Raw genomic sequence first — 23902 nt, 5'->3', positions numbered from 1 at the left:
TTTACCATCTGCCTAGGCTTTTGATGCTTCAGTGTTGATTATGATTTAATAGACACTTTGCATTGTCTGAAATCTAATGTGTTAAACATTTTTTTAAAAAGTGGCATGTTTACTCATCTGAAAATAAACTAATTTATTTCAAAAATACTTTTTTCATTCCCCCTTAGAAAAATTTTAATTTGTTTTTGTGTTTTTAGTTAGAATACTGTATCAACCCCACCCACCCTACCCCATCCCTTTTCTCCTCTAGCTCCTCCATGGTTTGACTGTGGAGTTCAAGAGACCCTGGTGGCTAAGGGATCTTCTCTAGATCCACTGAGCATCCTCCTTCAACTCCAGGTTCCTGCTATTGTCCCTGCTTGGAATTCTGAGTCCCTGGAAGCCTGGGACCTTTGACCCCTCATGGGAGAGGAAAGAGCTGGAGGCTCTCAGCTGAGAATCACAAACCCAAAGGAACACCCTGACTCTGTCTAGTAGCCAAGGGGTCCTGCTAGCCAGCTGCTCTTAGGCACCTACCACTATCCAACACTTCTCAGGGCCAAAGATTCAATATTAGGAGGATAGAAAGATGGGTCAGAAGTTAAGAGTGTTTGCAGAGCAATAACGAGATCCCAGTACCATGTAACAAGCCAGGCTTCCTGCAAATGCCTGTAACTCCACCTCCAAGGTATCCAACATCTTCTGGTTTCTTTGATTGCCCAGAAACTTGCATCTGTACAGTCACGTTTGCCTAAGCACACATACATGTGCATATGCTAACACAGACACATACACACATTTAAATAAATAAAACAAACCTTTCTTAAAATTTACTGTTCTCTCTTACAGTACATCCCTACTGCACCCTCCCTCCTTCCACTCCTCCCAGGCCCCCTCACCTCCCCTCTCACCCAGATCCACTGCTCTTCCAGAAAAGAGCAGGCTTCCTGGTGATACCAACCAAACATGGCCTAATAAGCTGCAGTAAGACTAGGCACAAACCTAGTATGAAGGCTGCAAACGAGTTAGAGACACCCCCACACCCATTGTTAGGAGTCTCACAAACACCCCAAGCTAAACAACCACAGCATGTATGCAGAAGATCTGGTGAGACCCATGCAGGCTCCGTGGTTCCAATTCAGTCTCTGTGATCCCATGCAGGGCTTGCTTAGTTGACTCTGTGGGCCATGTTCTCATGGTGTCCTGAATCCCTCTGGCTCCTACAGTCCTTCCGCCCACTCTGCAGGATTCCCCAAGCTATGAGGGGAAGGACTTGATGGAAATCCCTAGTTTGGGCTCTCTCTCTTCCTAATGTTTGGCTGTGGGTCTCCGCATCTGCTCTCAGCAGCTGCCTGAGGAAGCCTCTCTGATGATGATTTGGCTAGGCACCAATCTATGAGTATAGTAGAATATCATTAGAAATCATTTCATTTTTGTTTTTGACTTGCCCATCCTTTTTGATTCTACCTTAGGTCTCTGAGCTATCCAGCCTCCGGTTCTTGGCCATCCAGACAGTGTCAGGCATGGGTTCCCTCCGTAGCATGGGCCTCAGGTTAGACCAGTCATTGGTTGGCCATTTTTTTTTTTTTTTTCAAGACAGGGTTTCTCTGTGTAGCTTTGCGCCTTTCCTGGATCTCGCCCTGTAGACCAGGCTGGCCTCAAACTCACAAAGATCCGCCTGCCTCTGCCTCCCAAGTGCTGGGATTAAAGGCGTGCGCCACCCAAGTGCTGGGATTAAAGGCGTGCGCCACCACCGCCCGGCTTTAGGTTGAAGGTTTTGTGGCTGGGTTGGTGTCCCAGTCCCACTACTGGAAGCCTTGCCTGGTTACTAGGAGTCCTTGATAGAGTCACCCTCGTAAATTTCACTGCACTAGGTTTCCATATTGAACCCCATTTCTGGTAGTCTCTCCCCATACTCTCTCCCTCCATCCCTCTCCTCTCACTTGATCCCTCCTCTTCCCATCCCCACCTGCCCCTAGTCTAACAGCAAAAGCCATTTTATTCCCTTTTCCAGGAAGAGCAATATGTCTCCCCCTAGAGCCCTCCTTGTTACCTAGCCTCCATGGGTCTATGGATTGTACTGTAATTATCCTTTACCTAACAGCTAATATCCACTTATAAATGAGTACATATCGTGTTTGTCTTTCTGGGGCTGGGTTTTCTCACTCAGGATGTGAATCTTTCATTCTTAAATTTTCAAATTACTTAATCTGACACTATGGAGAACTAATTTTAAAACCCCAAAAATAAAAAGTATTAACATGTAAAAGAGCTTGAGAGATGGCTCAGAGGTTAAGAGCACTGGCTGCTCTTCCAGAGGACCTGAGTTCAATTCCCAGCAACCACATGGTGGCTCACAGCCATCTATAATGGGATCTGATACCCTCTTCTGGTGTACAAGTATACTTATTTACATAAAATAACCTTAACATGTAAAAGTATTAATAAAGTTCTGTACTGTACTATTTTCTACCATAGTTGATAATGTCTGGTTGATTTATGAAAATTTTGTCACTAATTTTGAGAAATAAATTAAACCACATCACAGGGTATTTGTATCAAAGCAGGCACAAAGTTTGGTTTTATAAACCATGAAAGGAATCTGCATAGAGCCTTGAAACAAATCGACACTTTATTGAATAAGTGCATATTAAGTACTAAATGAGTGCAGAGTTTAATTCAGGTCACTCTCCGTGACTACAAGAAGACCAAAAGAAGAGAAGACATAGAAGTGATAAAGACCTATCATAATTACTACAGTAGATAGAACATATGTGTATATTCAGAGTGTTTCCTGAAAATATGACCCTCCCCAATAGACCATTGATCATTAAAGAAAAACAGTAATACTCTTTAAGTGTTGGCTGTTATAATCAATAATTTTAAATATGATTATTATAATCAAAGAAAATAAAAATTATACCAAGTAATATTCTTAATCACAGAGAATAAATTAGAAATTAATTATGGAGTTGTTAAATTTTATAGAAATTTTTAATATTTTAAATAACTCGAAGAAATTAAAGAATTTATGGGAAATGATAATACCACATTATCAGAGCCTGAATGTTAAAGCTAAAACCCATGCAGAAATATTTACAGTCTTGCTCATTTAAAATAATATAAAATAAACAATAAATTGAGGATGTGGTTCAGATTTTTTTAAAAAGTAAATTAAGAAACACCAGTAAGAAGTTTTTTAAGACAGAAAGTAATTTTTAAAAGTAATGACCAGTGTGGCAAGAAATCCAAAAGGTAGTTTTTGAAGAACAACTACTTCAAACAAACTACTTCAAAAGTAAACCACTAAGCTAACATAATAAATTAGCAGGGAGTTGAAGGATTTCAGATATGCAATAAAAGGGGAAGAGAGAACATAGAGAACCACAGTGTTTAATACAGAGACTAGCAGCAATCAGGAACAAGAAATAAGACTATAAAACCTAGAAATACAGTAATAAAGTGGCTGTACTTTAAAGCTGTGTGTAGTGGCACATACCTGTAGTCCAAGCATTCACATGCTGAGGCAGAAGGGTCATGAATGCAAGGCCAGCCTGAGCTATGTAGCAAGACCCTGTCTCAAAAACAAAACAAAGCTACTACATTTACAGATGGCATGATTACATACTAGAAGTTTTACAAGGATCAACTGAAGAACTACTACCAGCAACAAAAATTCATCTTAGTAGCAAAATACAAAATTAATTTGCAGAAAATAATCATCTCCATGTCTCCTGGCAACATCTAGATGGAATATATAGACCTTTTGAACCTAGAAATGAGCTTAATAAATATTCTAGGCTTTGTTGAAAATGTTTTTAAATCTTCTTTAAGGATTTAAAACAAAAAAATGGCAAACAAATAGAAATACAACCTCTTACATAAAAAGAAGCAAACAAAAATGCCAGCAGCTTGTTCTTTTGCATCTATGTAAACTAAAATTCAGATGTTCATATGGCAAATGAGAGCAAACTTAATTAGGAAAACTTTGAAAAGCAAAGCAGGGGGAAGTAGCCTTGTAAGAGAATACGTTGTACACCCTCAGTAGTTGAACCACTGTGGTACTGGCATGTGAATACAGAGTAAGAAACAGATTAGAAAGCAAACCTAGGAAACAGATGCATACATAGGAATTTAATGTGTAGTGATGGCAATATATAACCAATGGAGAAACATGAAGTACTTAGAACACGGTATTGCGATAACTAGACAGCTCTAAAGTTGAGTTCACACTGGAGAAGATATACCCAAGATTTAAATGTTTAAACAGTAAGCAAACGAGTACTAGAAGCCCTGATAAAAGTATCTGAAGACTATGGACTCAGAACATTTTTGACACAGAGCCCATAAACATAAGAAGATGAACTTTAATATTATACTTTTGTCATTATCTTCTAATTACGATCTACTTAATGAGTGATTTTTTTTTTATTATATATGGAGATACCTGCATGTGTGTTTTCTTTTACAGTGCAAGTATGACTTTTGCTGGATCTGCCTAGAAGAATGGAAGAAACATAGTTCTTCCACTGGTGGTTATTACAGATGTACTCGCTATGAAGTCATTCAGCACGTAGAGGAACAATCCAAGGAAATGACTGTGGAGGTAACACTGAGCACGTTCTGTCTAAGCTACTGTTGGAGGGATTGGCATGTCTTCTTTCCTGTCTTCATTGAGATGAGGCATTACATTGAATACACTTTAGAGTGCCCTTTGAACCAAAACACTGTCAACGAGGAACGTTTTTCCTTTAAAATTTTCCCTTTTTTGATGAAAATATGAAAAATCCAATTCTGGCCTGCCTTTGTAATGATTTAAAGCCCATTTTAACATAATATCAGCAATACAGTATTATGTTATAGTATACATGTTTTTTTTTTTTTTTCTCCAGTCAGGCCCAAGGAGGGAATATTTCTTTCTTTAATTATTTTATGTATGTGAGTATTTTACCTGAATATATGCCTGTACAGTTGGCATGCCTGCCTGGTACTCACAGAGACCAGAAGACAGTGTTGGATCACCTAGGATTGGAGTTACAGTTGTAAACTGCCATGTGGGCACTGGGAACTGAACCTGGATCTTCTGGAAAAGCAGGCAGTGCTCTTAATTACAGAACCATCTCTCCAGCCCCTACAGTTGTCTTGTTTTTCTTGTCTTATATAGCCTAGATGGGTTTTTTTCATTGTTTATTTTATATACGTGGATGTTTTGCTTGCATGTATGTCTGTGCACCATGTACATACATTGTGTCCACAGTCAGGGTATTGGATCCCCTGGAGCTAGAGTTACAGATGTTTGTGAACCACCATGTGACTACTAGGAATTAAACCCAGGTCCTTTGAGAGAGCAGCCAGTGCTCTTAACCACTGAGCCATCTCCGGTCTCCTAGTCTAGACAGCTTAAACAACAGAAACTTGACTTTCTCCACTGTAGTGACTATGAAGTCTGAGAACAAAGCCCCACCTGACTGGTTCTTGGTAAGGGTGCTCATCTTGACCTGCCAGCAGGCCCCCACTTTCTGGTCTCTATCATGATGGCTGGAAAATAGAGCAAGAGATCTATGGTGTTCCTAGGAAACATTTGCATTAAGATAGAGCTCCAGGCTGGGTGGTGGTGGCGCACACCCTTAATCCCAACACTCGGGAGCCAGAGCCAGGCGGATCTCTGTGAGTTTGAGGCCAGCCTGGGCTACCAAGTGAATTCCAGGAAAAGGCACAAAGCTACATAGAGAAACCCTGTCTTGAAAAATTAAAAAAAAAAAAAAAAAAAAAAAAAGATAGAGCTCCAGTGGCCTCTCTTAACCCATCACCTCCTCATAGGTCCTGTTACCACATGTAGGTACATTTTGGGTTAGGGCTTCAATGTGAATTTTGAAGGGATGCAAATCTACCTAATAGCAGTGAACCATACAGTCACATACTACAGATGGAGAGTTAAATGCCCATTGTCTTATAACTGAGAATACAAACAGGCTCCTTTAAGATGTATACGTCATTATATTCTAGCAACAAAATAGTAAACACATTGCATGCATTGCTAGCCTTTACTAATAAGACGTTCATCCCTCTAAAACCAGTTTTAATAAGTCATTTGTGTACTTTTGTTTCTCAGGCTGAGAAGAAACATAAACGGTTTCAGGAACTTGACAGATTTATGCACTATTATACAAGATATAAAAACCATGAGCATAGTTATCAGGTATGTCCCAAATATTCCAAATGAGCTAAAACACTCTGTTAAGAGTAAAGAGGCTGGGTGTGGTGGCACACGCCTTTAATCCCAGCACTGGGCAGAGGCGGTGGGGGGGTCTCTGTGAGTGCAAGGTCAGCCTGGTCTACAGAGCAGAGTTCCAGAACAGCAAGTGCTACACAGTGAGACCCTGCCTTTTAAATAAATAAACATTATTTAAAATATTTATTTCTGTTCCTTTAGTTAGAACAGCGCCTTCTTAAAACAGCCAAAGAAAAGATGGAACAATTGAGTAGAGCTCTCAAAGAAAGTAAGTCCTATATTGTATGTGTGTTGGGTGGGGGAGTTCCTAAGTCAATTCAGTGGTAATGGTAGATGGGCAGGCCCCTAAAGGAGGACGGTAGATCCATGAGCTGCTTCTGGCACTGTCCTAAGTTCTCTAAAGCCCTGAGTGCATGCTAGTATGTGATTAGTATCCACCAGGTTCTTCCTAATGCAGGCTTTGCCGTTACCAGACAAAAACCACAACCATACCACAGTTCTGCATCCTCTGTGCCACCACTGTGCTCTAGTGTTGGGGAAAGTGAATGGGTCCTCAAGGTCTTCCAAGAGGAGCAAGGTATACATGTTGCCTAGTCGTCACATAACTGAGTACCCAGAGCTGCTTCGGACATCAAATAGACCTTGGGGAGAATTGAGCCCAGGAAGCAAAGCCTTGAGGGGGCCTAACTTGTGAGTTCCAAATTGAAGGTTAGAGGGAAAATAATTCCTAAATATGGATGGAGTGTTGCTCATCATTAGGACACAGTATCCATACTGACTACACAGAGCATAAGTTCTAGTATGCTTATTTTTGAGGAACTCATAGTTTATATATGAAAAGCACATTTCAAACATAAAACTATGATCTCTTACATTTGTCTCAGTTCATAAAGTAATTTGCACCCATACTCTTTTGTGAAATAGTTTTCTAATAAGACCATAAAACAGTTAAATAAATTAGAGTGGAGGCAAGTGTCACTACTGGCTTGGTATCCTTGTTAATTATTAGTCTGTAAACTTGAGAAGTTATATGACTCTGCTGTACTAATACAAACTCTAGAAATGAGCACATGAGGCTGGAAGAAAAAAGTCTCACAGATGCGTACTCCCCGTGTCTAGAACCGTGTCTGACACAGTAAACAGTAAGTGCAAACGATTGCTTTTATTCACATTAGAGATTCCAGACAGCATGGTAAAGCTGAAAATGAAAGGCTGTAACAATTGGAAAGTGAAACAGTCTGCTGCCTAGACATTTCCTGTGTATTATAGTAAAGGGCAAGTGGTGTTCACTGCCCTTTGCTTTTTATATTGGTACAGATACTACCTACAGACATGGTGTACGTGTCACAGGCTTTCTCTTGGCCACCAACCAGCTCCCAAGTCATGACACAGAGACTTATTAACTACTAATGCTTGGCCTTATCTTATGCTTGTCCCATTAACTCTTAAAATTCAAATTAACCTGTTTATCTACGTCTTGCCTCGGGGCTTTTTACCTTTTTTTTTTTCTGTATGTCCTACTTGGTGTCTGGCTGGCTTTCAGCTACCTGGCTGACTGGTCACCTGCATCTCTCCCTTTCTTTCTCCCTTATTCTCTCCTTTTTTTCTGTCAAGCCTAGATTCCTCCTCTTACTTATTCTTCCTGCCCACCAGCCCCACCTATCCCTCCTCTCTCTAGCTATTGGCAGTTCAGCTTTTATTAGACCAATCACGTGCCTTAGGCAGGCAAAGCAGCACATCTTTACATCATTAAACAAATGCAGCATAAACAAATGTAACACATCTTGCTAGTTAAACAAATACTCCATAACATGTATGCAGATATATTTAGGTGTTCCATGTTAGTTTGTACATGAATATGTAGTATGTTCCTAATGGTATGCTGAATTTGATTTTCAGCAATACTTCAGTTGAGATTCCACAGCTTAATTTCTTTTTATTTATAGTTTAAAAATAGAATGTTGTGATGATAGTTTGGTGTTATCCTTTGAAGATAATTTCTTCTCTCTTCCTCCTTACTCTTCATCCCTTCTTTTTTACTCCCTGATGGCTTTTAATTTTAGTTAGTCAGTTCCTCAACATTTATCTTTTTCCTTACAGTATTGCTTTTGAAGAGGAATAATTATAGTTTTTTTTAAGCAAACAACTTAACAAAGGCAGTTGTACAAATTCTCAGCAGCAAGGTTCCTGTCAGGGATAATCTGACCATTTTTATAAAGCATGCACCTTTGGGTGGACCCAGAGCTGTACTGTCCCCTGATCATATTGGGAGAACAGAGTCCAGGAAAATATATATATATATTCACGGCTCCTGGCCCTGTGCCTTCCACGCAGGAGTGTGTATCTGGATTTGTAGTTTAGTCAAGCTCTGTATTTGCAGCAGTGTCACTGTATCTAATCACTTTGCAGCTGAAGGAGGCTGTCCAGACACCACGTTCATCGAAGATGCGGTACACGTTCTCCTGAAGACCCGACGCATCCTCAAGTGTTCTTACCCGTACGGATTCTTCTTAGAACCTAAAAGCACAAAGAAAGAGATTTTTGAACTCATGCAAGTAAGATGCCATTTTAAATTGTTTGGACTATAAGTGTGAGGAGTAAAACAGTTTTGTTTTAAATGTTTAAATGGCTTTAAACAAAGGAGAGATTACCTTAATGAACTAAATTTTCTTTGTGTTTAAATTTGTCAGTGTGAGTTCGAATGAGTTCTGAGCTGTGTAACATTTCTACAGCATGAGTTTATTTCAAACTGTTCAAGGTAGAATGGGCCTATTATATAAAAATAGAGGTTTTACCTTTAGAGATGAAACAAACTACATTGCATACTTGAATAGAAAGTTAATCTTTGCCATTTCATTTCAGAAGTACAACTCAGGAAGTTACGTATTTAAAACGAAAACTCCTAAGCCGCTCACTACACCTCACCAAACTCATTACATCATCCTCCTAGTTGGAGGCCACCACCATTTCTGGTGATTTTCATTCTGTCCTTTTAAGCTGCCCTTCGCTGATTTATATCCTCCATTTCTTTCAAGGCCACAATAGTATTGCCTTGCCTTAGATTCCTTCAGCATCATACATCATTTGCATCACAGTGGCTGTGCACTCTTGTATCAGTGCCCTGACTGTACTATACCTTGCTTCTAAATGGTGACTTACCCCATTATGTGGGATTTGCACCAAGTGCCTATCAAATGGATGCTATCACTTGCATTTATGATAACTTAAAATATCCTTTCATAACCTGAAAAACATACAAAATAGAAAGCATGTTAAATGGAAAATTGTTTCAAAATTTAATTTCTGACTTCAAAAGAATTTGACCTGACTGAGAAACCAGAGTCTGTTTACTAAGCCATTCAGCTGTACCTCTTGTTTCGCCTTCTTTCTATAGACAGACCTAGAAATGGTCACTGAAGACCTTGCCCAGAAAGTCAATAGGCCTTATCTCCGTACCCCCCGCCACAAGATCATCAGAGCAGCATGCCTTGTGCAGCAGAAAAGGCAAGAGTTCCTGGCATCTGTAGCTCGTGGAGTTGCTCCTGCAGACTCACCAGATGCTCCCAGGCGCAGGTACAACTTGTACACTATAGAAGCCTTGCCGGCTGAGCCCCCAGGGCCAGGACTTTCTGTTCATTAAGCTAGCATTCATAGTTTGGGAGTTCCTTATATCTACAGTATGGATAGCTGGTAAAAATTCCTTAAATTCTTTGTGAATTCATTCCTGAAAGAGAAGCTGGTTTGGTTGTTTTATTTCCCATCATACTCCTACTGCTTCTGCCACAATAAATTGAAGCATTTTTCTTATAATTATAGTACTAGAAAGTCATTTGTCCTCATTTTTATGGGTAAGTATCTTTTATACTTATGGAATAAAAATGAAAGTAGTCAGAATGCCTTTACATTACTTGGTTATTTGTATCTTCTCCATCATTTTGCACAAGTATAAAGCAATTTAGGATTTGAGAAAATAATGGAAGTAATTATATTTAAATAGTTGGGTCTGCGTTGATTTGGCAAGTTATAAGCAGATAAGCATTTTAAAGGTAATGTTCAAAGGGTAAGGGTCTGGTTGTATACTTGCAGTACTAATAATGAATCAAACAGTGTGTCTGATTTCTTTGTAGCTTTGCCGGTGGAACATGGGATTGGGAATATTTAGGATTTGCATCACCTGAGGTAATTGTCTTTCTGGAGTTTTGGGTTATCTTCATGGTTTGCCTCATGCAACCCTGCTTGCGTTTGCACCCTCATCGGTTCTGCATCCTCTGAAGTCAATAATGCTTTCTCTTTCTTTGTAGCAGAAATGCCTTGGCAGAGCCTGCATTCAGCTCTCTTCTCATACTGGAATCTAACAGTACATTCCCCTTTCTCTGCTGTTACTAAATAGGATTTAGTAATTTAGTCAAATTTACAGCAAAAATATTTGGAACATCTACTTTGTTGATAGAGATGTAAATATTATTTATTAGAAATGTGTAGTTGTGGCTGCGCGGTGGTGACGCACACCTTTAATCCCAGCACTCATGAGGCAGAGTTATTTAGAGTATCAGCTGTCCTACAATTTCCATATTTTAAAATGGTTCAACAAGCCAGGTGTGGTGGGACACAAGTTTAATCCCAGCACTCAGGAGGCACAGGTAGGTGGATCTCTGTGTGTTTGAGGCCAGCCTGGTCTACAGAGCAAGTTCCATAACAGCCAGGGGATACACAGAGGAAACCCTGTCTCAAAAAACAAAACAAAACAAAAAAAGAACAGAAGAAATGTGTAGTTGTGATGGTTTTTTTAGTCTAAATATATGGAAAAGCTAAATGAACAGTTTGTTGAGGTCACTGCTGCAGCCTGAGACAAATCATTTGTCATCATTTGCCAAGGCAGAAGCCGCAGAGGAATAAGGTCTGTGCTGAGAATGTTTTCTGCTTCAGCTGCCTTTGAGACTCCAGACTGCTTCGTTTCTTAGTGATAAACCTTTCTTTCTCTTTTTGGTGGTTCCGGGGTGGGGAGGTCTCTGTAGCCCTGGCTATCCTGGAACTTGCTCAGTAGACCAGGCTGGCCTATGAACTCAGAGATCCACCTACCTGTGCCTCCTGAGTGCTGGGATTAAACGTGTGCCCCACCACACCTGGCTTGATGAACCATTTTAAAACATGGAAATTGTAGAACAGTTGATATGCTAAATAACAATAAGACCTAGTAAAAATCTTGGTCAGGTAGCTGTTTTCTTTTATTTAAATTGGCACTGCCACCCTTGTATCTGATTTTAAAATAGTTTTAACAATTCTTTCAACTTATGTTGCCTTTGCGCTTTATAAAATCATATGTCATTTGATAGTCCTTGAATTTAATTCTTGCAAAGAGGAGGACAAATGGTGAAACTTCTGCTGATCTTAGTTGTCCATTAGTTTTTTGAAGCCGAAAGACCCTGAAAGTGATTACTGTCCAGACTTGTGTACGGATTACTGTCCGTGGCTTGTGAAAACCAGATGCTCTCATCTCTGCTGCTGAGGACATTTGCAGCCACCTGGAAGCCTTTTTATTTAGATAGATGCAAGGAAATAGTGACATGAGTTTGTGCTTTGAGCACTAAAATGGAATATGTAATAAATAACAGTATATTTATTATAAATTAATTCTTTGTAAAACAAATTACTCTTGAATTTACCTGATCCTGGGATTGCTATTTTGGTGTCATATCATTACAATTTGGGGGATATAGAACTTTTCCACCTTAAAAGCTTAAAAATAAGCTTTATTCATTAGATGTTTAACATAACTCGGCAAAAATAAAACCTTTCTCAGTTGACAGTCATGTATATATCATTATATATATAAATATATAAATCAGTATATATCATCTTGCAGTTTCTGACTCTGGCAGTGACTTTAGGAGTCTTGAAATTTTTATATTTCTTTCTTATGTCTAGCATAGTAACATGCACTAAGAAAGCAGAGGCAGGGGGATCACCGTAAGTTTGAGACCAGCCTGGTCTACATAGCAAGCTCAGGACCAACTACCTAGTAGGGCTCTTGTCTCAAAATAAATAGTTGACAAAAATAATTCTTTTAAAGTGTTGAGTACAACAAAATACTTATCTAAAAAAATAACACAAATTGAAACTTCGAGATTTTGTATATTTAATTAGCTCAAGTAACAGCAGTAAATATTTTGAAATTAGTTCTTTGCCTTAGTATACATTATAGGAAATGACATATTACAAAAATTCCAAAGATTTTAAGATTGAGTTTACATTTTTTTTCACTGATGTTAATTTTGCCATGGTCTCTTTGAACTGATTGGCTGCATCTGTGGCAGGCATAAACGTGTTTCACATCACTTTAAAAGCAGTGGGCCAAATGCAAAGAGCATCATCTTAAAACAGAAAGCTCCTCCCACCGTTTTCACCTATGAATCTCATGGGTTTGGTTTGATTTGGTTTGGGTTTTTTGTCTTCTCTTGACCATAGTAGTCTCACACCATTTGGAACATCCTGTCTTTTTCTGGGCTCACTTGAAAAACCTGAGGATTCCTTGGCAATTTTCAGACAGGTTTTTTATAAAAATATTTTGAACTTGTCAAATACCTGTCAGAATACCACTCAGGGTTTTTTGTGAGAATAGTTAGAAATAGAACAAGTTTGTTTTGCAATTGTTTTGTTTTTTTTATTTCTCAATTTTCAAATGTGTGTATTCTGTGATCAGTAGAAGTTTATGTTACTCAGAATAACTTTGCACTGCATTGGGTCGTCTAGAAGTTAGGCACGTCTTTCTCAAGTTGGAGCCTTTAGTTGAGGTAAAACTTCCCTGCCATCTTTGTCTGAGAAATGTGGTGTCTGCTCTAATCCTGTGAGCCAAGTTGACATGACAGTAAGTCATCCAGTCTGAGAGCATGTGTCCCCAAGGAAAGAGGAAATGATGCCCCAGCTCAGTAAGAAATGTTAAAGGATCTATGTGATCCATCATGCTACTTCACTCATTGACTTCAATCTAAAGTTACATGGATGAGGTTTAAATAAATTTAAGAATGGCCTAGGGCTGAACTCAATGGTAGTTTGCTTAGCATGTCCAAGGCCCTGGATTCAGTTTCCAGCCACACAGATAGGTTATGTTAGGATGGATGGATGGATGGATGGATGGATGGATGGATGGATGGATGGATGGATACAGATAGATAGATAGATAGATAGATAGATAGATAGATAGATAGATAGATAGATAGATAGATAGATAGATAGAAAATAGACTGATTCATTGACCAGACCAGTAAAGTATGAAAGTTTTGTAATATCTATCCTGGTTTGTCTTACTCCTAATACTTTAACCATAAGGACATACTCTAAAGTAACAGGGATAATCATAAGCCTGAGGATCTTCATGTTTATCTTGGGAGATTCAACCATGATTCTCAAAAGTCTGCTGCCATATATTCTGGCTTCTCTTTTTCCCTGTCTCTGAAATCTGTAGCAGATACTCTTAGTTCATAGCCTTTGGTAGTAACAAACCTACTGTAAATTATTACCACAAATGTAGAACAAACGTATGGACATCTTTTTAGTCTGTCTTCTAAATGCTAAGTAGTCAGTGCTCCTGTGTTGCAAAAGCTAGACGTTTGACTGGGGAGTTGGTCTGTAGTAGTCACAGAGACAGCACAGTTGTCTGGCAAGTACTCAACAGTACGTCTGTCAGCTGGGTTTACTGCTGTCGTTTCTGCTGCTCTTCCCTCCCACTCCTCCCCACCCCCATACTTCTTGCATATATCACAGTCACTTAAAAACTAGACCCCCAAGAGCCTAACACCGTTAGTAAGATGATTGTGACATCAGTTGTAATTTTAGATGACAGGACTCTTGGAGTCACAGATACATAGCTCCGGAGCTTGCAAGTATTCCCAGTAGAGAAGCACCTGTAACTGTCAGAAATTTTGCATTTCGCTTTCTGCCTTTTTTGTTTCCTTGGCTTGGCTAAACTTAAAGTTTCCTTTGCTAAAGCAAGTGATTTTATAGTATGTGTATAAAATCACACATTTTTTTTTTCTCCTGGAGGAAAGTGTGTTTTTTGTTTTATTTGCATTTTTACAATTTGCATGCTCTCCTGTATTTTATAACCTTTGGTTTATGCAGGAATATGCTGAATTTCAGTATCGGAGGAGGCACAGACAGCAGCGTCGTCGAGGAGATGTGCACAGCCTGCTCAGTAACCCTACAGATCCCGACGAGGCGAGCGAAAGCACTTTCGGTGAGCTCCTGGGGTGCTGGGTATCAGTTCGTCTCCTAAGTTTACTTTTAAAACTGGCTGTTGTCAGTGTTTGTGAGTTTGTAATTTGGGTTCACTATAGACATAGAGATGCCTCTGTTGTCACAGGATAAAGAAAACCATAGAGAGTTGAGTACTGAAGTAAGAACATCCTAGGTTTATCGCACCCATCTCTGCTGTGACTTTATTCAAGGCACTGACCATCTCTGTCTTCAGTTACATATTCTAAAGTGAGTGTCCAATTAAGCCATGCTGGTAGAGCACTGTGAGTGCTCGCTCAGAAAGTGGAAGCTCTTGATACCATTCTTCAAACGTTCTTTCTGCATTTAATCGGACTCTTAAACAAGCTGAGAGGCATCCTACCAGATTAGAAAGCAACGAATAAAAGAATCAAGTGTCCCAAGGGATTGGGGCCTTAGCTTTCCCAGAAGCATTCTTAAAAACAGGACTATTTTAATTTTTGACTTTTTGAATGTTAAATTTTTCATTAAACATGCCTAGACCATACTATCAGGATCAGTTGGACCACAGATTGGTTCTTGAGGCTATGTAATTCCAAAATTCTTTAATTACGAAATTTGAAGGCAAAAATACTGAAACTCATTGTGACTTAGGAGAAAGGAGTAGACAGTAGAACCTGCATTAATGAAAGTCATAAAGACTACAAGTGAGAGCCTAAAAAAAGCTCAGATCTGAGGTGATCATATGGATGTCTGTTACTGCTTTCAACCAAGCAAACCTGCTGAAAAATGCAGGAAATGAAGGGATATGAATGTGAACCTGAGTTTTCAGTAGTGCTGAAAGAGACAGACAACCATGTCTCCTTGTCACTAACCTGTCTGGGGTGCCATTGCTTTCCAGCAGACATACCAGAAGGTGGCAGCAGCCGCAGGCCTGGGGCATCGGTGGTGAGCTCTGCGTCTATGAGTGTCCTGCACAGCTCCTCCCTTCGGGACTACAGCCCTGCCAGCCGCTCCGCAAACCAGGACTCGCTTCAGGTAGCCTCCTGGCGGCTTGGGGCCATGCTTTTGCTCCTTCTCTGCTCAGTGGTTTCGGGGTTGACTTTTACTGGTTTCCTTTTTCTTCCTTCTATGATAGTTTTGTTTTAATGATAGGGTACAAAAAGGTTCTTGTATTTCAGGTTTATGTTAGGTATATTTTCCCCTTTAGAAAGGCAAGGAAAAAATGGTAAGATTTCAATATGTAAAGTAATTTGTAGAATTAGACATATTAATTAATTGAAAAAGGAAACTGGTAAGTGTGATCGGGTTCAATAATGTTTCTTTTAGTCTCATTTTAACAGGACTTCCTTTTTCGTTGCCTCAGGCTCTGAGTTCCTTGGATGAAGATGACCCCAATATCCTTCTTGCCATTCAGCTGTCACTGCAAGAGTCTGGGCTGGCCATCGATGAAGAGACCAGAGACTTCCTTAATAATGAAGCATCCCTAGGGGCCATAGGCACTTCTTTACCTTCCCGGCTGGACTCTGTGCCCAGGAGCACAGATAGTCCTCGGGCTGCACTGAGCAGCTCTGAGCTACTGGAACTTGGTGACAGCCTCATGAGACTAGGAGCGGACAGTGACCCATTTTCAACTGACACTTTGAGTTCACGACCTCTTAGTGAGACGAGAAGTGATTTCTGTCCCTCTTCCAGTGACCTTGACTCAGCTGGCCAGGACCCCAGTGCCAATGACAATCTTCTTGGCAATATTATGGCTTGGTTTCATGACATGAACCCTCAGAGTATCGCCCTGATTCCTCCAGCAGCAGCCACAGAGATGAGTGCAGAGCCTCAGTGTCCCTGTGGCGGAGCTGGGCCGGAAGGTGTGAGGGACGTGGGAATCATGCCGCCAGAAGACTCCGTGTCCAAAGATGCTGGTGTCCATGAAGGTGAAAGAACCCAGGTGGAAGAAAACCCTCTGGAAGAGAATATTCTGGCCAGGGAAGAGTTGTCTCAAGCTGGTGACAGTAGTAATGAGGCAGTCGGCAGAGGGGATGGGTCAGAGGCTGCCAGTCAAACCCCTCAAACCTCAAGTGACTGGCTCGAGCAAGTCCATTTAGTGTGACCTGCACGGTTGCTCTCCAGGTGACTCGCAGTCCAGGGGTGTGTTAGGAGAGTATGCTTTATACAGACTTTATCCACTCAATTTGAACTCAGTGGAAACCACTGATGTTAGGATTGAATGCAAAGGAGTTCGCTCAGATGATGGCTTCAGTGTCGACTTGAACCTTACAGGGAATGTCTTTTGAGTTTATCCCTTTTCTAGTGACAGGAGCAGGAGAAGACAGTGGAAGAAACGGGTTGACACCCACATTCTGAGAGAAGGCAGTGCTCTGTCTAGCCTGGAGTTGGCAGTGTTTAAGTCGACCGTTTCTATCCAAGGCTTACTCCTTAATCCTTAGACGGCTTTCCCCTTTCCAAACAGTGAGGAGTTGTCGTCATCTTGGAAGCTGGGCTGGACAGGTCTGACAACGTGTGTCCTCAGTGTCTGTGTACTCTCTTCAGGAGCCTCCTCCCCTCATCCCAGCAGTGTGAGCTGTGGTGTCCGTTCTGCTTCATACCCGTCTGCCGCAGTGCGATGGTCTGTCTGTCTGTCACGTGAATCAAAAGTTCCTTCTCATGTCTATTCACGGTCCACTTGTGCCAAACTGACTCGTGCGCTGACTACTGAGGCGTGGAGGTGTGCTGCGTCCTAGTGTGCTCCAGGGCAGTGTCGGCCTTGTCGGGAGTGAAAGGTGCCACTCGGTAGCAATGATGTTCCAGAAGTTAATGGGCTTTTGTTGCCATGGAGACTGCATTTAAATAAATGTAGCCTGTAGCTTAAGTAAACTAAAGCTAATGCTGCTGTTAAAACAGTTTATTTTAATATTAAAATACAGTTGATTAGCAACAGCGGTGCTGTATTTAAGAGACACTTTATTGGAAGTGCAATCATAGTTCTTTGTTTTCACAATTTTACAGTGCATTCTAATTACTAACGGGTGCAATTACTTTTAATGGTGTTTTATAACATAGAAAAACTGGAGTTTTCATGAGTTACAGTAAGTCCCACAGTTACTAAAAAATTCAATACAACATCCTACGCAACATGTTACCGTGCCTTTGCCTAACCTAAATGGATAGTTGCCAGTTAAGTAAGTCAGTAATTCAAAGTTCAGTGTCTCTTCTGAAGTAACTATGCTATGAATTGCAAAGACCTCCATGAAACCACCCATGGCCTTGCCTTTACAGTAACTATGACAACTAAGTGTTTAGTTCGTTTGCCTAGATAGCAAATGCTGCTGCTGTGTCTGTTCTCTTGCGCAGTGCTCATCTGCTGTGTGGTCACTGTGGAGTACTGAAAACCCAACCTCCTAGTTACCAGTGTCCTCCTGTGAAGAAATGCTGGTCTTAGTGCTAATTAAGATACAGTGGTACAGTGTGTAATTAAACTAGAGTCAACTGTTGGAATGGCTCTTTTACTGACTATTATTAAAGCTAGCGTAACATAAGCACCGTAGATAGACGGAGCACTCCATGGAGTGCTTTGCCATTGTTACCAGAAACCAAAATTTCTCTACTGAGTTTGTACAGGGAAGGCCTAGGCCAGGTAAAAGATTGTCCTTAATACTGATATCCATAGTTATCGTTTTCATTACCTCTTTTTCAGACCTTGCTTTTGAGATATTCATGTACTTTGATTTCATGTGGCCAAGACATTGTGCTTGAATATTTCATTGGTAATCGTTCGTGGCTATCAGGAGTTCCTAATAGTTTTGATTTCACCAGTCACCACAACATTGCTCTGAGTCCCTTTAAAGTTAGTGGGAGACGTGCTAGTTTGTCTGCAGTGTGTTACTGTATAGTGAACTGAAACAGTCCATTACAGGGGTTTATTTGGATTAAAAATAGGAACACCATACAGTTTCTAGACCAGGGTGTAACTTTTCCAGGAGAAAGCACTTGCATCTCTAGAGGCGTTTTGTACAGGCACGATGAGGAGTAGGCATGCTCTGTCTAGAGGAGGGGTACCTGTGGAGAGGGGTGTGTGTGTGTGGAGAGGGGGTGTCTGTGGAGAGGGGGGTGTGTGTGTGGAGAGGGGGTGTCTGTGGAGAGGGGGGTGCCTGTGGAGGGGGGTGCTTGTGGAGGGGGGGTGTCTGTGGAGGGGGGTGTCTGTGGAGAGGGGGTGCCTGTGAAGGGGGGGTGTCTGTGGAGAGGGGGTGTCTGTGGAGGGGGGTGTCTGGAGGGGGGTGTCTGTGGAGGGGGGTATCTGTGGAGAGAGGGGGTGTCTGTGGAGAGGAGTGTCGTGTCTGTGGATTGGGGGTGTCTGTGGAGGGGGGTGTCTGTGGAGAGGAGGGGTGTCTGTGGAGGGGGGTGTCTGTGGAGGGGGTGTCTGTGGAGAGGGGGTGACTATGGATTGGGGGGTGTCTGTGGATTGGGGGGTGTCTGTGGAGAGGGGGTGACTATGGATTGGGGTGTCTGTGGAGAGGGGTGTCTGTGGATTGGGGGTGTCTGTGGAGAGGGGGTTCTGTGGATTGGGGGGTGTCTGGAGAGGGGGTATCTGGAGGGGGGGTGTCTGTGGAGGGGGGTGTCTGTGGAGAGGGAGGTGTCTGTGGAGAGAGGGGGTGTGTGTCTGTGGAGGGGGGTGTCTGGATTGGGGGATGTCTGGAGAGAGGGGGTGTCTGTGGAGAGGGGGGTGTCTGTGGAAGGGGGTGACTGTGGAGGGGGTGTCTGTGGAGGGGGGTGTCTGGAGAGGGGTGTCTGGAGAGGAGGGGTGTCTGGATTGAGGGGTATCTGTGGAGGGGGGTGTCTGTGGAGAGGGGGTGTCTGTGGAGAGGGGGTGACTATGGAGAGAGGGGGTGTCTGTGGAGAGGGGTGTCTGTGGAGAGGGGGTGTCTGTGGAAAGGGGTGTCTGTGGAGACCCATGTGAGCTGGGCCTCTGTTCCCTTGCTTGTGCGGTGCCTGTTGCGATGTGCTGGGTTCCTGAGTGTGAAAAACTATCATTTTCCAGTTTGTATTTCCTTGGTACATATTTTAAAAACAACACAGTCATTGACTTTCCAATTCAGTAATAAAGTTTGGCAAAGCCTATTTTGTAAACAAGTTAATTTTATAATGTAAAAAAAAGTTAATCTAACCTTGACTTGTTATTTGCACTTTCATAGTCTATACTTGATACATTCCCACTTTATATACAGTAGGATTCTACAGACCTGTAGATGTTTGGCCAAATGAATGCTGTTAATAATATGTAAAATTCTTTGATTAAACATTTATTACTTAAACTATTTCCATTTTGTCTCATTAAATCATAAACTTCATTTTAAACTAATTAGGAAGCAAATTTTGCTTTATATTAAATACCCTCCAATATGATGGTATTTATTTGGTTCTGCCATTATAATTGATTAGTGCCTAATATTTTTACAGTAGCCCACTTGCTGAACATTGTATACCCCAAAGATAAATTTGATTTTGTTCTATGATAATGTATTAAAATTACGGAATTAGATAAACTTGATTTCATTATATGACAATGTATTAAAATTATAAATTCAGTGCTCATTTTCATTTCTCTAGCTTTATGAGGAAAATGTTATTATTTCCTTGAAATAATAGAAACACAGAGAAAAAGTAATCTGTTTTGTGAAACTGGGAGGAAGAAATGTATACCATGTGAATAAAATGTTGTGCTTCTCAGCACCTCATCTCTGGCTTCCGGTGAGCACAGCCCGTGGCGTTCCACCCTCAGGGACATGCATCAGCTCCAGGCAACTAGCTGGTACTCGCTTCTCAGGCTCTGCCACTGAGCCTTAACATCATTGTGTGCATCTGAAGCAACTTGAAGAGTGTCCACATGCTGAATCCATCCTTTCAGTGTTTACTGCAGACACTAGTTGTCATTCCCTTTGCTCTTGGGGGGCATGCCACCCAGCTCCCAGAAAAGTCACGCAGAGACTTATTACTTATATATAAAAAAAAAAAAAGCCTGGCCTTAGCTTGGCTTGTTTCTTGCCAGCTTTTCTTAAATTAGCCCGTCTACCTTTTGCTTCTGGGCTTTTACCTTTCTCTATTTCTGTATATCTTTTCTTTCCTTCTTATTCCATGTCTGGCTACTTGGGTGGGTGATTGACCCCTTTTCTTGATCTTTAGTCTTCCTCTCCCCAGATTTCTCCTGTTTATTCTCTCTGTCTGCCAACCCCGCCTATCCCTGTCCTGCCTGGCTATAGGCCATCCAGCTCTATTTTAGACAGGCAAAGGAACACAGCTTCACAGAGTTAAAAAATGCAACATAAAATAATGCAGTATATATTTGCATGGTTAAACAAATGTTCCACAGCATAAAAGAATGGAACACTTCTTAAATTAATGTTCCACAACAACTAGTCTCATCTTCGTTATTTTTTTCAGTCCTAGAGAACCTGTTGCCTGACCTCTTAGGAATTAAAGCCTGAGACTTACTGAAGTTCAGTTATTTTAAAATTATTACAGTTAGTTTGTCTCCAAAGAGTGCAACCTTGAAAGCTAACTTTAAACCGTGGTAGGAGTTGGGACCAGTGGGGTGAGGCTGACATAATTGCCCGGGGAAAGGCTGTCCCTGCGCTCGGCTCCTCCAGCCTCCTCTCATCCCAGGCTCGCGCCCCCGCCGGGCTCGGAGTTACCACATCTTCCCTTAGCTGCCGTTGCCTTGTCGGTTCCTAAACCTCCTCAGGACCTGTCGATGCGGCTTTGGCTTCTACAAGACAAAAGTGGCTCTCCCCTGAGCTGTCTTTTGTGACCGTTGTTAGTTTCGGAGCAGGCAGTTTTCAGTTTGCCTTTGTTCAGCCCTGGGCATGAAGCCCTGCAACAGCTGGTCAAGAAGATGGCTCTTGGGGCGTTCACCCGGTTCTGCTCACACTTGAGGAGCGCCGACAGCCGGCTGGTGGCCGGACTTCCGAAGGAGCTGTTCTTCAGCGTTGTCACCTCCTAGTCCCTTGTTTCACGGGGTGCTTCCTGCACAGGGGACTATCCTGCATGAGACACCAGCCTTAAATAGGTTCAGAGACGAATACACAGGCGTGAACAGAACACAGAGATAATGGCCGGAAGAAACTCACTGCGGACTCAGACAGCTCTGACACAGTTCCATGTCCGTTCCGATCCAGAGGCCACATTACACGGGACTGCCCACAGGTCTCACTCACCTGCTGCCCTCAGCTTCCCCTCCCCATTACAGAGCCTGCTCCAAAAACAGCCGTCTCAGGAGCTGAGGGTGTCTGTCAGCCTCAGCTAGTAACAGCACAAGAGGTCCAGGCCACACTGTCCCTCATCCAGGAGGGACCTGGGAGAGAGAGGAGTCTAGCTGCAGGGGGGAGGCGAGGCAGCCCTCTTCTCCTGCAGCCCTTGCTCCGGGGCCTGCCGTGGTCCGCCTAGGAACAACTTGCCTCCTGAGACGGCTGTTTTTGGAGCAGGCTCTGCAATGGGGAGGGGAAGCTAACGGAATGAGTGTGGTCCTGTTGGCAATCCCGTGTAATGTGGCCTCCGGATCGGAATGTACAGGGAACTGTATTACGGCCCACACCACCAGTTTCACAACTGTCAGTGGATTCCCCCATTCAGGGACCACCACATACAAAGAAGTAACAGTGGCACATGTAAATTACTCCTCTGCCAGTCCCCACGGTCCCCTCCTCCCTGGTGGTCCAACTGAAACAAATGGAATAGAACCCTGTGGAAACCCCAGCAGTGAGGAGGAACGCACTCCTTTGGACTTGGCTGTCAGAACCTGAAGCCTTTTCCCAGCCTACCATCGCCACCTGCCGGATGTTGCCTCTAAATACACGGATTTATTTATTTATTTATTTATTTATTTATTTATTTTTTGGTTTTTTGAGACAGGGTTTCTCTGTGTAGCTTTGCGCCTTTTCCTGGAACTCACTTGGTAGCCCAGGCTGGCCTCGAACTCACAGAGATCCGCCTGCCTCTGCCTCCCGAGTGCTGGGATTAAAGGCGTGCGCCACCACCGCCCGGCCCGGATTTATTTTTTTTAACTTTTGAGGATTTTATAGGTGAGTACTGAATCTGTCGTTTCTATCCCACCCTCTCCAGCTCCTCCTATGTGTCCTCCACCTCTCAAATTCATGACCTCTACCTTAATTATTATTAAATCACACGCACGCACGCACGCAACCGCTGAGTCCATTCAGTGTTACTTGGAGGTGTGTTGAGGGCTGGTTGCTTGGGATTGGATAGCCTGTTAGGAGCTCATTCCGGGAGAAGACTGATTCTCTCTCCCTTAGCTGGCATTAATTGTTTGTAGTTCTTCATCTAAGGATGAAGCCTTGTGAGAGTTCCCTTATCCACGTTGGAATGTCGGCTGGAAGGAAGTATAGCCATTTTTGTTGATTTGTTTGTAATTTGTGTTTTGTATGTATATGGTTTGCCTGCCTGTATGTATGCACACCGCATGAAGGGCTGCTGCCCACAATGCTTGGAAAGCCAAGAAACAACAGTCCAACCTGGGCTGTGCTTACTGCTTTTCTCCTTCCTGGAGTTGTTGGACTACTTATAAACTTAAGGAGACAAATGTATTTGATTATCCTGATTCACCAACTGTGAGAATTGTGCCCTGAAAGAGGATCTTCTCTTCAGCAGCCACAGGGCTCAAGTTGCAGAAAATCAAACCGAAGAACTCATTATAAGACTGGCTGAAAGACCGGCTGAATTACAGCGAACATTCAAGTCCCAGCCATAGAGGGTGTCGGAGGTTAAAACGCGGGAATTGGTTGTTAAAGAAAGGGATCCCGAGTCGCAGAAGCTCGCTCTCTCCAGTGGCCCCGCCCCGCGCTCGCTTCCCTGCGGCCTGCTGGCCCGGCTCTCCGCCCGCCCCGCCCTGCCCCGCCCCGCTTCCCTGCGGCCTGCTGGCCCGGCTCTCCGCCCGCCCCGCCCTGAGCTCGCTTCCCTGCGGCCCCGCCCTGCGCTCGCTTCCCTGCGGCCCCGCCCTGCGCTCGCTTCCCTGCGGCCCCGCCCTGCGCTCGCTTCCCTGCGGCCCCGCCCTGCGCTCGCTTCCCTGCGGCCTGCTGGCCCGGCTCTCCGCCCGCCCCGCCCCGCTTCCCTGCGGCCTGCTGGCCCGGCTCTCCGCCCGCCCCGCCCCGCTTCCCTGCGGCCTGCTGGCCCGGCTCTCCGCCCGCCCCGCCCCGCTTCCCTGCGGCCTGCTGGCCCGGCTCTCCGCCCGCCCCGCCCCGCCCCGCTTCCCTGCGCCTGCTGGCCCGGCTCTCCGCCCGCCCCGCCCTGCGCTCGCTTCCCTGCGGCCTGCTGGCCCGGCTCTCCGCCCGCCCCGCCCCGCTTCCCTGCGGCCTGCTGGCCCGGCTCTCCGCCCGCCCCGCCCTGCGCTCGCTTCCCTGCGGCCTGCTGGCCCGGCTCTCCGCCCGCCCCGCCCCGCGCCCGCCTCTCTGGCCGGCCGGCCCCGCCCCACATGGG

At 43.3% G+C, this 23902-nt stretch overlaps 1 protein-coding gene across 7 annotated transcripts in view; it reads left to right on the top strand.

Annotated features, from left to right (window-relative positions):
* Ankib1 (ankyrin repeat and IBR domain containing 1) overlaps positions 1 to 18520 on the top strand; it is a 115373-nt gene extending 96853 nt beyond the window's left edge. For 4 of the 7 annotated variants that reach the window (XM_028862742.2, XM_028862749.2, XM_028862752.2 and 1 more), the window contains 9 exons: positions 4451 to 4585; positions 6092 to 6178; positions 6413 to 6479; positions 8621 to 8766; positions 9606 to 9784; positions 10339 to 10390; positions 14330 to 14444; positions 15324 to 15460; positions 15789 to 18520. In XM_028862742.2, the coding sequence (XP_028718575.1) occupies positions 4451 to 4585; positions 6092 to 6178; positions 6413 to 6479; positions 8621 to 8766; positions 9606 to 9784; positions 10339 to 10390; positions 14330 to 14444; positions 15324 to 15460; positions 15789 to 16529 (1659 nt within the window). In that variant the 3' untranslated portion in view covers positions 16530 to 18520. The remainder of the gene's footprint in view (positions 1 to 4450; positions 4586 to 6091; positions 6179 to 6412; positions 6480 to 8620; positions 8767 to 9605; positions 9785 to 10338; positions 10391 to 14329; positions 14445 to 15323; positions 15461 to 15788) is intronic. The other 3 variants (XM_028862776.2, XM_028862770.2, XM_028862761.2) reach the window with 3 other exon arrangements.
* Positions 18521 to 23902: the final 5382 nt, after the last annotated feature.

This window comes from Peromyscus leucopus, chromosome 3, assembly GCF_004664715.2.
Source record: "Peromyscus leucopus breed LL Stock chromosome 3, UCI_PerLeu_2.1, whole genome shotgun sequence".
In the NCBI taxonomy this organism is placed as follows: Eukaryota; Metazoa; Chordata; class Mammalia; order Rodentia; family Cricetidae; genus Peromyscus; species Peromyscus leucopus.
The sequence above is the reverse complement of the archived record's forward strand: the minus strand, read 5'-3'. Positions and strand labels throughout refer to the sequence as shown.